This window comes from Thamnophis elegans, chromosome 3 (assembly GCF_009769535.1).
Source record: "Thamnophis elegans isolate rThaEle1 chromosome 3, rThaEle1.pri, whole genome shotgun sequence".
In the NCBI taxonomy this organism is placed as follows: domain Eukaryota; kingdom Metazoa; phylum Chordata; class Lepidosauria; order Squamata; family Colubridae; genus Thamnophis; species Thamnophis elegans.
Window position 1 is genome coordinate 127,935,031 of NC_045543.1, and position 15,266 is coordinate 127,950,296.

The window sequence follows — 15,266 nt, forward strand, 5'->3', positions numbered from 1 at the left end:
TAAGGCTATCTTACATGGTGGATATCATCATGTCACATTGCATATTTCATAGATTAATTATTGTTCTGCCCCGGGCGTTGTAGGCTTGCTTGGGGCATGCAGTTTAACTCCATGCTTAGGAATCTCTTTCAGATCACGTTTATTATCAGGCATTCTTAATAGCAAAACTTACAGTTCAATGTTAAGATACTTCTGACCTTTCATGATTTGTCCCATCACGTAGTGTAAAAAGACATTAATATCTTCTAACCCATGCTGCTGGTGCAAAGCTGCTTTTCTGGTAGAACAAAAGGCAATTCAGTGAGTAGTCAGTAATAAATCAATTTTCCCGGGCAGAGTACCCCACTGCCCAATCAGGGAGCACAGATGTGGTCACATGTTATGGAACTACATTTCCCATAAGGTAGTTACGTTTCCCATGAGGTAGTTGCTTAAAGGAAACAGCTCTTAATTCCTACATTAGTTATATACTGTTGGGATAGCACAATTATACTCAGTGTAAAGAAAAAATATATATAGTCTTATCCTAAATCTCCTGAATGACCCCTAGAAGTTCATTCATAATCTCAGATTCCTTTTCTCACACTATGCATATAGTGGATATGGTCTTCAGTTATGGTCCCCTTTTATGATTTTTACTTTATTGTCATTGCACATGGTACAATCAAATTAAATACCATCTTCAGGGCACATTATAACTATAAAAATAAAAACAGAAACATACATCCTTTACTTTCTATATAATTAAAATTGAAAACCCGATATTGCACTATACCATAGAATTCAATATGGTTACTGCCCTGGGATAGAAGCTGTTTTTCAGCCTATTTGTCCTTGTTTTTATTATCCTGTACCGTCTGCCAGATGGTAATAGTTCAAAAAAAAGTGCCCAGGATGAGATGGATTCTTGAGAATGTTTTGAACTTTCTTAAGGCAGTGGGAACTATAAAGCTTTTCCAAAGAGGGGAGAGGGCAACCAATAATCCTCTGGGCAATGATGTTGACCCTCTGAAACGCTGTCCTATCTGCCACTGTGCAAATGGCAAACTATACACAGACACAGTAAGTTAAAATACTCAGAAACCCTAAGAAATTTGTACTGTTTTCTTACAGAAGAATTGTTCTAAAATTCTGATTGTGCCAACACTGTAATGTGTTTTTAGGGAGTTTAATTGTATATAGGAAAGACCTTGGGAGACTAGGCAAAGAGACACTGCCAAGGAAACGATCAAGTAAGAGTCAGCATAGCCCACAACCCTCATAGTGATTGGATGCTCAGAAGAGACCCTCCCTAGTTTCTTGGCCTGTAAATGAGGCAGATGGGGAGAGGGAAGAATTCTACTCAATGAAGCTTGGTAGCTCATCTAGTTGTGATTCCCATCTGTTTTATCTGGTGAAGCTGAGACTGTGACCTCAGGAATGGGATGGAGAAGCAACAGATGGGCCACTGACTTACTGCCCAACTGGGATATTATTCTGAGATAGATCCTATCCAATCCCTTTCCTGGGTCATCAGGCAAGAAGAATAGTTGAACAAAGATCACTCATTATCAATTCAAATTGTCTTGTACTGTGTGCTTTGAGAGGGGAAATCAAATGTATTTATTCTTCTAACAAGATTACATTTATTCAACTGTATACCAAGCCAAAAGTATAATTTCAATTGATGTTTAATTTTTATTTATGAATCATTCATTTTATTTCCATAGTATGAAGGTGATATTCGAGTTCTCTACACTACTACCATATCTAACGCACCCTCCCTAAAGAAAAGAGGTTCCAAAGATTTGCAAGTCAAGCCGGGAGAACTGGTTGAGGTTATTCAAGATGTGGATGAAACTAAAGTGCTTTGTAGGAATGAAGAAGGAAAATGTAAGTACTAACACAGAATGGAAGAAAATAAGTGATGAAAAGCAGAAGTGGTCACCATGGCCATCCAAATATTGTTGAACTCCAACTTCCATTAGCCTTAATGCTTATGGCCAAACATAAGAAATGATGGGATTCATAATCCAGTAACAGTTAAAGGGCAATAAAAGTATACAGGATCTTTGTACATTTAAGGTCACCATGGGCCATGCAGGCATTACTAGCAATAGCTCAAATGATTTTCAGATTAATTACAGGACGTAATTATTTTGAACACTGCTGAATGTTTTTTATTTAATAAATAATATGTCCTTACTAAGCTCCTATTGCTGTTTTTACATTGAGACTAATCTATTTATGATTAAAATAAACCCTTCCTTTCTAAAAGAAAAAATTGGTTTCAGAGAATATTTATCTATGTTAGAGATGGCAAACCTTTTTGGTACCGAGAGCCTCAACTGGAACGTGTGCATTGGAACATGTTCCTGGTCTTTGGGTTTCCAGCGCATGCATGAACACCGGACAGCTGATCTTCGCAGGCACCAAAGTGCCTGAAACCCCAAAACCAGGTGGCTGGCCAGCTGGTCTTTGGGTTTCTGGCACTCCAGCACTTGCAAAAACCAGCTGGCTGGGCTGCTGCGCATGCGCACGCCAGAAATCAGAAAAGCAGCTGGCGATGGCGCACATGCCCACAGAGAGGGCTCTGTGTGCCACCTTTGGCCCACGTGCCATAGATTTGCCATCACTGATCTTTGTATATCTGGAGGGAAGGGGTGAGTTCATATCAGTGGTGGGATTCAGCCAGTTCTCACCTATTCGGGAGAACCGGTTGTTAACTTTCTAAGCAGTTCGGAAAACCAGTTGTTGGAAGAAATCTCCTTTTGTTTTTTTCCCCACTTTACAGGGCTAATCCTGTAAGGAAGGCAGGAAGGAAACATTCTGGTGTTGTTTCTAGCCTCATCTTTATTGCCCTGATTACATAAACTGCCTGTCCAGTTAACCCTGATTACATTGTCACAGCTGAGGCAAAGCGCCCATCGACCTGAGTGACATTGAATTAGCCAATCCCACTTGGTCACATGACCACTGAGCCACGCCTATCCAGCTGGTCATTAGGGCAGAGAACCAGTTGGTAAATTATTTGAATCCCACCACTGGTTCGTACGTCACACTAAGCCACAGTTTATTTAACCAGGTATTGTTCATTAAACTCCAGTTGGATAGTTGTATTGTAACTATTAACCAAGCTTTATAACCTACATTGATTCAATGCCCGGGGCCAAGGCAAACACATCCTATTATTAATTTAGTGTCATTCATGAATCTAGATATTTATGTGGTTCTTAGCTACAAATTTGGGGAATTGCTAGGTTCTTGGCCAACACCAGCCTGAATACAATTTTGAATGCTGTGCTAGCAGTAATAGCTGTTTTGTGCTGGAAAAAAGAAATTTGCCTGTGTATGTGTGTGCACAATCCTCTGAGCTGAACGTTAGAGTTTGCAAAGCCAGTTATAAGAGAAAGTAGATTTATTTCAAGCAATTTCAAAGTGTGACTAATGGTACTTATACAGTGGGCCGTCCGTGTGACTTTAAGCAGAACATTTGCTGGACAGAAACTTTTTTGTTTCCATTACTATGTCAAGTAGAAGATTTACAGGAACAAGGAAAAAAAAATAGATTATTTACAGTAGTTTGTTCAAACTTCTCAGTACAAAGTTTCTTCCTCCTTCCTGTCTCTCTAAAGGCTGTAACTGTATCTACCTCTTTCCCAGAGCTATTTGCTAGTGGCCGTCCATTCCACTGCTTAGTTACTATCTCCTTCAGCTCCTCCCAATTTGGGCTTCCTCCAGGTCCCCACATGTCCTTTGCAGGCAGCTACCTCTCGCTATCCCCATTGGTCTTAGGCAGGGGTGGGCTCCTGGGGGTTCGCAGGGATTCAGGAGAACCTCTAGCTAAGATTCTATGCAGTTCGGAGAACCCCCAAATCCCACTCCTGACTGGACCCCCACTCCACACTTCCCAGGAGTCCCCAGGTAGCCCGTTTTGGGTGCAGGTAAGTGTAGGGCGCACGCGGAGGCTTGGGGAAGGTGAAAAATGGGCCTACTGGAAGTTTGGGAAGGCCCATTTCTGGCCTCCAGAGGGCCTTCGAAACCTGGGCAGGCCGTTTTTTCCCTCCCGGAGGCTCGAAAAAAACCTCCAAAGCCCAGGGAGGCCAAAAACGCCCCCCCCCCACACCATGGTGCAGGAGGCTGACTAGGCCATGCCCACCATGGCCACACCCACCCAGCAACTGGGCAGAGAACCCCTTGCTAAAAATTTTGAACCCTAACCCTGGTCTTAGGGTTTGGTAAAACACACCGCTTTGTCCAGGTTTTGGCTTCTCTTTTCCCAATCAACATTTTTACCCCTCTCTCCCAGAACCCTCCCAGTGATGTCTCATTCCAGCTGCCAGCTTCCCATATGATCTCTCCAAAGTTTCTCTCTCTCTCTCTCCTGATGTCTGAAAACAATGCAGCTTCAAACATGGCAATACATTCCTCCACAACTAAGAAGATCAGGTCTTTAGATTCCCCCACTTTCAACACTAAGCTTGGCCAATAAAAATACTACCTCCACCTGCCTCTTAAGAGACCTGGTTATCAGTAAGGCAGCTCATCTGTTCCCATGAGAGCACAGCTGCATCTCAAGGCCATACCTAAACTTCTCCCCATCGTTCTTTCTTTCTTCTTTCTTTCTTTCTTTCTTTCTTTCTTTCTTTCTTTCTTTCTTTCTTCTTTCTTTCTTTCTTCTTTCTTCTTTCTTCTTTCTCCTTCTTTCCTTCTTTTTCTTTCTTTCTCTCTCTCTTTCTCACTTTCTTTTTTCTGTCCAAAAATCCCATATTCCACAGCCAATATATGATAAAGAGGAGAGGTTCTTGCTACTCTCTGAGCTTGGGTTTTTTTATACAGATGTTTCATTACCCAAAGTAGGTAATATCATCAGTGCTAGTAAGAAGTGGGGTTTGCTCTCAGTTTATATTCTAGTGCAGGGGTGTCAAACTCATGTTGTCATGGCAGTGTCACATGACGTATTGGGACTTTTTTCCCCTTGGCTAAACCAGGTGTGGGAGTGGCCAGTGCATCCAGCTTGCGGGCTTGGAATTTGACAGCCCTGTTCTAGTTGCTTGCCCTGTCAGTGTTGGTGGAGGTAGTCTTGGAGATTCTTTGGTAGGGCCATTTACTACCTATGTTTCCCTGAAAATAAGACAGGGTCTTGTTTTCTTTTGACCCCTGAAATAAGTGCTTGGCCTTATTTTTGGGGAGGTCTTATTATTTTTGAGGTACAGAAGGCGGCGAGTGTGGTCACCTCATGGCTGCTGCTGTATTGCAACATTTTTGGGGCGGGCTTATTTTAGTGCATGCACTCAAAAGCCTGATTAGGCTTATTATCCGGGAAGGTCTTATTTTCAGGGGTATTAGATTGTTTGGCAATTCCTTGATTGGGGTTTACTTTTGTTGTTGTCTACTTTTTGATTGTTGGTCAGATGTTAATCATGGAGTTCATCTATGCTCATCTGGATGTTGATTGTTGGTGGGGACACATTTTGGTCTTTCTGTTCCAATTTTGGTTTGTTGGTTGTCTCTTTTGCACAGTATGTAGATGCTGTTTATTTCTATGTGTCTAGATTTCATGCATTCATGCTTTGGAACAAGGGCAGAAGGAAGACCCCGAGATTAGCAGTCTCAAAAAGCAAAAGTTTGAGTAAAGTGAAATACAAGGGAACATTGAGTGAATCCCTAACTCCCTGTTTACATTCCAACACCCCATGTGGTCAGAAGGAATTGAAGAGCCAGTGCCACTAAGTTATACACTTTCAGTATAGTAACAGTAACAGTATAACAGAGTTGTAAGGAACATTGGAGGTCTTCTACTCCAACCCCTTATTCAAGCAGGAGACCCTACATCATTCTGGATAAATAGCTGTCCAGGCTTTTTATAAAGACCTCCAGTAATGGAGCACCCAACATTTCTGGAATATTGTGCTGCTTGAGTAATATCAAGAATTTAAAAATCAATAAACATACTTGAACAATGTTAATGAATGCACTCAAGGCAAATCTCCAGAACTCTGACTTGTCCTAGTAAAAAGAAAATAATAATGAGGCTGAACAAAGTTAGATGCATAAAGGTTTACAGATAGTTCTGAATGAATGAAGCCTCTAGGGAAGGGGTGTCAAACTAGCGTCGTCACGTCATCATCACATGACATATCACAAATTTTCCCCTTCGCTAAACCAGGGATGGCCATGGCCCACCTGTGACCATCTGGCCCACGGGCCACAAGTTTGACACTCCTTCGTGTAGGGGAAAACGAAGCAGGTGTTGTGGCCCACCATCAGCCAGCAGAGCTGGCATCCGATTCAGACAGTGAAGAGGTTGGGGAGGAATATGGGCTAGTCCTGGAGTCTGGGGAAGGCTCTGATGAGGGCTCTGTGTCAGAGACAGAGAGGGGGCCAGAGCCATATGCCAGTTATCAGCTGCCTTTTAGAGGCAGACATCAGTGAGGCAGACAAACAGCTGGAGCCTGTTCCCATTGTGTGCATGCACAGAGTTGCCAGACGAAGGGAGCAGCTAAAGAATAGGGGTCAACTTGGGAGTAAGGCCACAGATTGACAATGAATGCCCCCTGCCAGAGGAAATAAAAGGGGAGAGAAAGGGGAGTGGAGTTTGCAGGAGACAATTAGTTTGCTTAATTGGTTCATGACTCTCTGAGACTCCTTGCCAAGTTTTGCAGATATTGGCCTGTCAGCTCTCCAAGCCAGATAAGGTCTGTGACTGCAAATCCTCCCTTGAAAGACTTTGCTGGATGTGAATTAGAAGAATTCACAGAAAATTAAAAAGAGGAGTTTTATGTCGGGATAAGGAGTTTGCTACATGCTCTTGGGAAGCCTAGGTCAGAACTGCAGGTTTGGCTTTTGGTTGTCTGGAACGTTCTTATCCCTTCATTCTAACAGACAAAAATTAGATGCTACACTGCAGCATCTACAACATTAAAGATTAATCTTGTATGAAATAGAATGATTCTAAGAATGTTTTTCAAAAAGTATTTTAGCGATCCTTATGAGTTGCAAGTCCTATCTCTGTATAAAATAATCTTGTATTTTGCTACTTGTTATTTTTGTATGGGGATTGGGGAAAGTGATAGGATAATAAGTAATAGGGCAACATTTTCTACATTTTGGTTCTCCGGAACAAGTAGATTATGATTCCAATCCAAATTCCTCAACACAACCTACAGAATTCTGAGAGTTGCTATCCAACCCACCCAGAGAGTCGAAGGTTGTCACCAACAGAAAGAATAACCTTGAACAGGAAGAAGAGTCACTATCAAAACAACAATCAGATTTTTAAAAATCTGAGTTGGGCCAGAACTGTAACCACAGTATCTCAGACCGCACTCCCCTATTTCTCATGAAGATAAAGCGGGGCGGGGAGGGAAGTGCATTCACACTTTCAAGGTTCTGCTACAATAAAAATAGAATTAGCATGCATGACTTTACCTTGAAGGTTTGACAAAGGAATGTTAGTTTGCCATCTTTGAGATATCATGGCTCATTCAAAACTGTTTTTCTTTCCACATCTTATCATCCTTCTGATGCAATGGGACTTCAGTTCCTAAAATCTCTTTTCAGCATTGTGTAAAATGCAGGTGTTGTCGTCCCAATCTATTGGGAAGGTTATGGAAGGGAACTTTTCATGCCTCATCTAACATGTGCAAAATATAATTTTGTTTGAATAATTCTTAGAATTCATTAAGGAGCCATGAGATGATGGTGTTATAGCCAATTGCCTTTTTTCAGCATCATGCTGAATGAATGGCAATTTTAATTTGCTTTTCCAAAGGCACCTGGTTCTCATGAATAAGCCCATTTGTTAGGCATCTCTTTCCCCGGGGAGGTATTAACAATTGGAATTTTAGGAATGCAGACTGCAGCTTGTGTGTGACCTTTCACTTTATTTCTCTCCAAAGCCCCAAAAGCTGGCACTACAGCTCTGCTCCTTTGCTTTTTCCCTTTAAGTTCACAACTTTTTTTTTAACAACAGGGGATACTCCTAAATCGGGGTGAGATTATATTATTTGCCTTCTGGAATCCAGATAATGTAGCTCATCCTTCCTCCCTTCAAAGACATCATTCACAAAATGATTTTAGTAAATAGGATTGCACGCCAATGTCCTATGGCAATACTTTTGGTTCCCAGGGAGAACTTCCTTTTAATATTTCATTGCTTCTGTATTTTATCCATCATATAATTATTTGGTCTAATGCATTAAAGCATAATCTGTGGCGCAGGGCTTGCAGGAGGTTTGCCAGATTCTGTGAGTCATGTCAAGGGTTCAAGTGTGGCCCCCTATGTCCCCCACCACCACACCCAACTTCTGTGACCCACCTACCTGTTACTTGTTTCTGTTTCGTCTTCTGATACATGCTATTCCTGCTTGAAGAAGATTGAAACAAATTATGCTACAGAATACAACAGATGTACTGTAGGTATGAAAAGGGGGCTTGGTGGGATGGTATAGTTAAGGAAGCTAAAGATAGATGGAAATACAAAGAAGAGAATAATTGCTTCCAAAAAGTTGTTTGCTTTATGGAGCAAGAAAAAGACAGGTGAAGAGAATGTAATCAAAGAATGCAAGGAATGGTAAAGCTTAGAAAACACAAAGAAATGCAGGGCAACTTTGATGGAAACATTTTGTTTTGGAAGTGAGTGAAAGGGATTAAGGAAGGAGCCCCTGACAGTAAATGGGATTAAAAGTAAAAGTGCTAACAATTTGGGGCTGCCGGTGGAAGGGAGTAAAAGTGGTAACAATTTGGGATTGCCAGCGGAAGGGAGGTAATATTTAGAGGAGTAGGTGAGACAGGAATATGGGAGTAACAGTGATATTTCAAAGAATTGATTTAAAACAAATGCTATAAATGTGTCCAAGTGAAAACAGATGAAATGGAGTCCTAAATGATCTGTAAAATTGGAAAAATGGTAGTGCTGATGTCATAGGAGAAATGTCAAAATACGGATGTGGCTTGCTTATGAAGTGGTTGTGTGATTTGTTTGCTACTTCTATGCCTGATAATTGAAAGAATTATTACTCAAAGGGCAAATAATGAATTCAGGGAAGTTTGTTTGTTAAGAGTGTCTGGGAAGGAGTTTGACAAAATTCTGATTGAAAGGATAAAAGTGGGGCAAATAAACAACACATGCCAGATAGTATTTCTAACAACCAGATATTTGCTCTTCAGTAAGTCATTTAGAAATGTGTGTGTTTGTGTATATATTTAAAGGGAAAACTGAAGGATTTGCAAAAAAAGAGGAAGTAGATACATGTTTATATCTTTGTAGATGATTAACTAAAAATGGAGAAAATTGTTTATCTAAAAGATTATATTGTAAAACATAAAGTGATAGGATGAAGACAGAATGGATGGTGAATTAAAGTTGATGCAAAAGATTTCAAGGATAGCTTCATCATAGATTTGCACAAAGGAGGAGCAGCAAGTATAGCTAATGCATTGACTCCAAATTGACATGTGTGCAGATGAAATTTTTTATTGTGGACTATTTTAAGTTACTTGTCAATGTTATCTTCTTTTCCTGGCCTTAAATCATATTTTGTGAACTGTCGTATTCCTCCTCTAAGATCAACTCTGTGGTTCTTTATGTTATTTGGTTTTCATTTTTATCCTGCCTTTATTATTTTTATAAATAACTCAAGGCAGCAAACATACACAATACTAATATAAGTTTGAAAAACGGTTGCTATAAACTAACGCTTCCCAAGAAAGGAAAAGTTATTGCTCTTTCTTTGACTTCCTGGAATTGAATCGGCTGGATATGAATAGAAAATTCTTTTTTAAGAAGAGGTTGGATAACCATTTGTCTGAAGTGGTGTAGGGTTTCCTGCCTAAGCAGAGGGTTGAAGACCTCCAAGATCCCTTCCAACTCTCTTATTCTATTCTATTCTATTCTATCCTATCCTATCCTATCCTATCCTATTCTAAAATCCCTGAATACATTTTTCTGATAATAAAACAGAATGAACATTATGTAGGAAAATTTAAAAAAAACAAGAATACCCTATCCTCTCTTACAAATAATAACCATCTGTTAGCTTCTACTGTACTTGTAAGTAAGTAAATCTTTATTACAGTCAAAGATCCGCAATACACATTAGTTTTTACACTATGTTAAAAAGTACTGACATTAAGATATAATTGAAAGGTATTGACGTTAAAGTGGAAAATAACATACATGTTCTCAGATTGTTCGGGTCACTCCCTGGTTTACCTGGGTGCAACACTGTTAAGTATAGGAGTGAATACAATGGTCCAAAGATTGTTAGAGATATGTCCAGATAATTGGTACAAGATGACAACTATACTTCTGTAGCCATTTTTTTTTCTTATGGACATTGCAGCAGCACAGAACTTTGCCACTGCATACGTGGTAACTGGGTTAGTGTCCTGGAGGAGAAAGGCTAGATAAAAATTGTCTGCCCTCCCTGGCAATCTCTCTAATAAGGGGAGAATATGTGCAGCCCTACAAGGTCTGTATAGCTCGCAGTGTAATCGAACATGTGAGTTATCTTCCACTTCTCCTTTACCACATATACAAACCCGTTCTGCTATAGGTGTTCTCTTATACCTGGCCTGGAGGAGTGCTAAAGGAAGAATGTTAAATCTGGCTCTGAAGAAAGCTATTCTTTGTTATGAGAAGATCAGGTCATTTAGATACCTTGCTGATTCCCACATACCTTGCTTGATTCTGTCCCTACTGTGGAGAGGCAACCTCTTCTTGGAACTCCATGTCCTTCATTCTGTTAATTACTACTTGCTTTGCTTGATCAAAGCCTAGCGACATTAAGAATAACGTGAGAGCCCATAAGAGCCCAGCTTGTGATCAATTGCCTGTTGGGGGGGGGGGGGGATTGTCAGTCAACACTAGTGGGGACAGTCCTTCTGGAAAGAAATGCATTTTAAGCCAGTGAATGATCATCATTTTCCAGGCTCTTGCCTGAATTTGAGGCATGCCTGTCTCAATTCTTAATTGGGAATTCTATTGGGTGCAGCTAAGATTGCTGGCAAGAATTTGGTTTGTATGGTTTCTAGCAAGTGTCTCTTTGCAAGGATTCCTGTTTGTGCCCCATATAGAATTTGTGCCAATGTTTTGGCCTCAAGAAGTTTTAAGGCAACAGGTACTAACTGACCTGTGTAAAAGAAATGTTTAATTGCATTTGAGGATCTATTGGCTACTTGCAATGTGTGATCCAGGTGTGCCTTCCATGTTCCTTGCGAGTGGAAAACCACCCAAAGTATCTAAATGTTCTAACCTGTTCCAAACTATGTCCTTCTATTTTCCAGGAGTATTGGCTTGGTCTTTTAGCAAAAACTAAAAAAAAAATTATCAAAGTTAAAGACCAGCTTGTTTTGCCTGCAATAGCCGAGTGTTGCCCTAATTGCTCTCTTTAGTCCTACAGGGGTTTGTGAAATGATAGCGGCATCATCAGCATATAAGAGAATTGGCACTTTGCATTGTGCTAGGTTCTCTCTCTACTGTACTTGAAATTTCATCTAGCAAATAATTCATTACAGTATTTCTCTCTGATTTTATTCCCATTCTGTCTACAGCAGAGGGCAGCAGTTAGCCAACCTTGTCTAATCTCAGAAAAAAAATGAGAACAATCCTTACTGATTTATTTGGTTTGCATTTAATTTTTATTTTACACAACTGGAGGTGGCGTGCCTATTAGGCATTCCCTAATGCTCCCTCCTCTTATTTTCCCCATACTAACTATCCTGGGGAAAAAATCCCATTTTTTTTAATGGTTGCCAAGAAATAAATAGGGGCAGATCTGTATAAACAACAGAATGAGGAGTGGGTTCCTGCCAGTTCTAACCTCTTCTATAGAAGAGGTTCCACAAATCTACAGTGCCATTTAGAACCGGTTCCAGCTCCCTCTCCCGTCCGTCCGCACATCATCAAGATGAAGAGTGAGAGGAGGAATTCTGGGAGTTGAAGTCCATAAGTCTTAAAGCTGTCAAGTTTGAACACCCCTGGGGGTTTTTTCCTAAAGGGTTAGGGGTGCAAGGGTCTTGTAACTTGACAGCTTTAAGACTTGCACACTTCAATGCCAGAGTTCCTGAGCCAACATGACTGGAGGAGGAATTCTGGGAGTTGAAGTCCACAAGTCTTAAAGCTGTCAAGTTTGAACACCCCTGTTTTTTTTCTAAAGGGTTAGCATTGCAAGGGTCTTGTAACTTGACAGCTTTAAGACTTGCATGCTTCAAATGCCAGAGTTTCTGAGCCAACTTTTTGGTTGCTAAGCAAGAGCATTGTTAAGTGAGTTTCCCACTTTTTACAAGTTGGCCATGCCCACCCAGTCACATGACTGCCAAGCCACACCTACCCGGTCACATGGCTGGCAAGCCACTCCCACAAAGCAGGCCACGGCCACAGAAGAGGTTCTAAAAAAATTTAAACCCACCAACAGAATCAAGGGTATCTTTAACATATTCATACTTTGTTCTGTCTGGACTAGACTTTGTAATATAGTTGATGCTTGAAGGTCTTTAAAGATGATTTTGCATTTGATACAGAGTGGAAGAAGTCAGATACTGATAAAATTGAAATCTTTGAAGCAGAGAACTTTTCTTTTGGATTATTAGCAAGATCAGAAATTCACCACTTTCCAATGCTTCACAAATACAGATTGTCTTCTGGCACTTCAAAGTGTCAAGCCTGCCACCATCTTTTCTTTTGGATCTTTGGCCTGCCACACTTTCTATTATTCTACCATGAATTTTCTATTGAGAGAAAATGGGAGGGGGATTGTATGGAGTTAGATGCTATGTAGCCATAACAAAAATCTTTCTAGAAAGCCAAGGTCATCCTTTGTCTTTACACCTCTGCACCTGACTGGAATTGGATGGGTGGAACTGCCAGCATGGCAGTGGAAGATTGGACCATGTGATGGACTTGTGGGTGTAGAGGCAGGATCTTGAACTTTGGGGGAAACCGGGAAGCTTTCAGATTCGGGTTTCCCCAGATGTGCCAACATGGCTGTCTTAATAAATTGGAACTTTGAGGAATTCTTTGCCTTGGACTCTGATTTACTTTTGGGTGTTATTTGGAACCCTGACACAAAGTCTAATCCATTTGATTTCATTATCACTTAGATGTCTGTGCATTACAGTCAATTTTGTTGGAAATATGGCATATGGTCTTGGCAGAGAAACATTTTGTATGTATAGTTTTTGACAGTAGGGAAAAGAAGAAAAAACATGTAATAGTGAGAAGATGGTCAGAGACAAAATTATTTCTGGAGATAGTAGTTATATAGAGAGAGGATAACAATTTCAAATTCTTGTTTTTTGGCATATTAACCAAGTCCAGCAAATATACAATACATACTGTCAGTTTTCTACATCAAAACACAATAAATAAATTACCATTTGAGCTTATTATTTTGAGGAAGTAGATTTGTAGTTGCAAAATGGAATGAACAGAAGAAGGCGATTGTTTAGTTCAGCTGAAAACCATTAGAAGACTCAACTCCATTTTCAATGGCTCAAAGATACCATAACTTGTTATGAAATGTCACAAATTGGTTACATATTTATTGAAACAATATTAATACCATATCTTCGCTTTGAAATAGTTCGCTCCTCACCTTTCCCCCTTATCTTTTCCCTTCTCCCTTCCCTTCTCCTCTCCACCCTTTCCCAGTGTCTTTTTCCAGGTCGAAAATTGATGATTTTCTCTAAAGGTTTTGTTTATGGCAAGGATTATTTTTAGATGAGAGAGAAAAGGAGATTAGAATACCCCAGATATGAGCTCATTTCCCCATGGGAGTCACGGTGAATTTGCAATCCTTCACTTAAGGGGAAGTCGTTCTGCTTTAAAATGAATGACAGGAACTCCAATTTCAAAGGCCAAGGAGGGAGGTGTTTTATCAAACTTGGAATGTCTGCCTCGCAGTTTTTAAATCTAACTGGGAGGACAGGAAGTTTGGGTTTTTCTTTGTATGAGAAACTCACCCTCCAAGGCTACATCAAATAAGCACAATTAATTGGTTAATTATGTGCCATCGAGTTGTTTTGACGCTTAGTGACCACACAGATAGCTTTTCTCCATATATCTCCCGTAACCTGTTCCTTCAGCATTTCCAGTGATGCACTCATCACTACTTAATTGAGTCCATCCACCTTGCTGCTGTTTAGTATTTATTTAGTATTTATTAAAATTTATAGGCCGCCCTTTTCCCTGAGGGGACTCAGGGCGGCTTACAATCACAAGGGAGGGGGGTGCAGTATCAAAAAAGCAAAACAAAATGTGAACAAAGAAAAATAATAAAACACAACTTTCGTTCAGCAATCAAACACTCGGGCGGGTGAATTGGAAACCTATCCCCAGGCCTGCTGGGAGAGCCAGATCTTGAGGGCTGCGCGGAAGGTCTGGATGGTGGTGAGGGTACGGATCTCAACGGGGAGATCGTTCCACAGGGTCGGAGCTGCAACAGAAAAGGCTCTCCTCCGTGTGGTCGCCAGTCGGCATTGACTGGCAGATGGGATTCGGAGGAGGCCCAGTCTGTGCGTTCTAATTGGTCGAAGGGAGGTAATCGGCAGAAGGCGGTCTCTCAAGTACCCAGATCCACTACCATGGAGTGCTTTAAAGGTGGTCATCAGTACCCTGAAGCGCACCCGGAGACCAACAGGTAGCCAGTGCAGCTCGCGGAGGACGGGTGTAACGTGGGCGAACCGCGGTGCGCCCACTATCACTCGCGCGGCTGCATTCTGGACTAACTGTAGTCGCCGGATGCACTTCAAGGGCAACCCCATGTAGAGCCCATTGCAGTATTCCAGCCTAGAGATCACAAGGGCTCGAGTGACTGTTGTGAGAGCCTCCCGATCTAGGTAGGGCCGCAACTGGCGGACCAGGCGAACCTGGGCAAATGCCCCCCCTGGTCACAGCTGACAGCTGGTGGTCAAAAGTCAGCTGTGGGTCCAGGAGGACTCCTAAGTTGCGGACCCTATCTGAGGGGTATAAAATTTGACCCCCCAGCCTAAGTGTTGGTACATTAGCCAAATTGTTGGGAGGGAAGCACAACAGCCACTCGGTCTTGTCCGGGTTGAGTACCAGTTTGTTAGCGCTCATCCAGTTCTTAACGGCCTCTAGACCCTGTTTCATCACGTCCACCGCTTCATTGAGTTGGCACGGGGCAGACAGATACAGTTGCGTATCGTCCGCATATTGGTGGTATTTTATCCCGTGCCTCTGAATGATCTCGCCCAGCGGTTTCATGTATATGTTAAATAGTAGGGGGGATAAGACCGAACCCTGCGGCACCCCACATGTTAGG

General features: G+C 41.3%; 1 protein-coding gene across 4 annotated transcripts in view; it reads left to right on the plus strand.

Annotated features, from left to right (window-relative positions):
* FYB1 (FYN binding protein 1) overlaps positions 1–15,266 on the plus strand; it is a 96,232-nt gene that overhangs the window by 70,812 nt on the left and 10,154 nt on the right. For all 4 annotated transcript variants that reach the window (XM_032213711.1, XM_032213712.1, XM_032213715.1 and 1 more), the window contains one exon: positions 1,710–1,872. In XM_032213711.1, the coding sequence (XP_032069602.1) occupies positions 1,710–1,872 (163 nt within the window). The remainder of the gene's footprint in view (positions 1–1,709; positions 1,873–15,266) is intronic.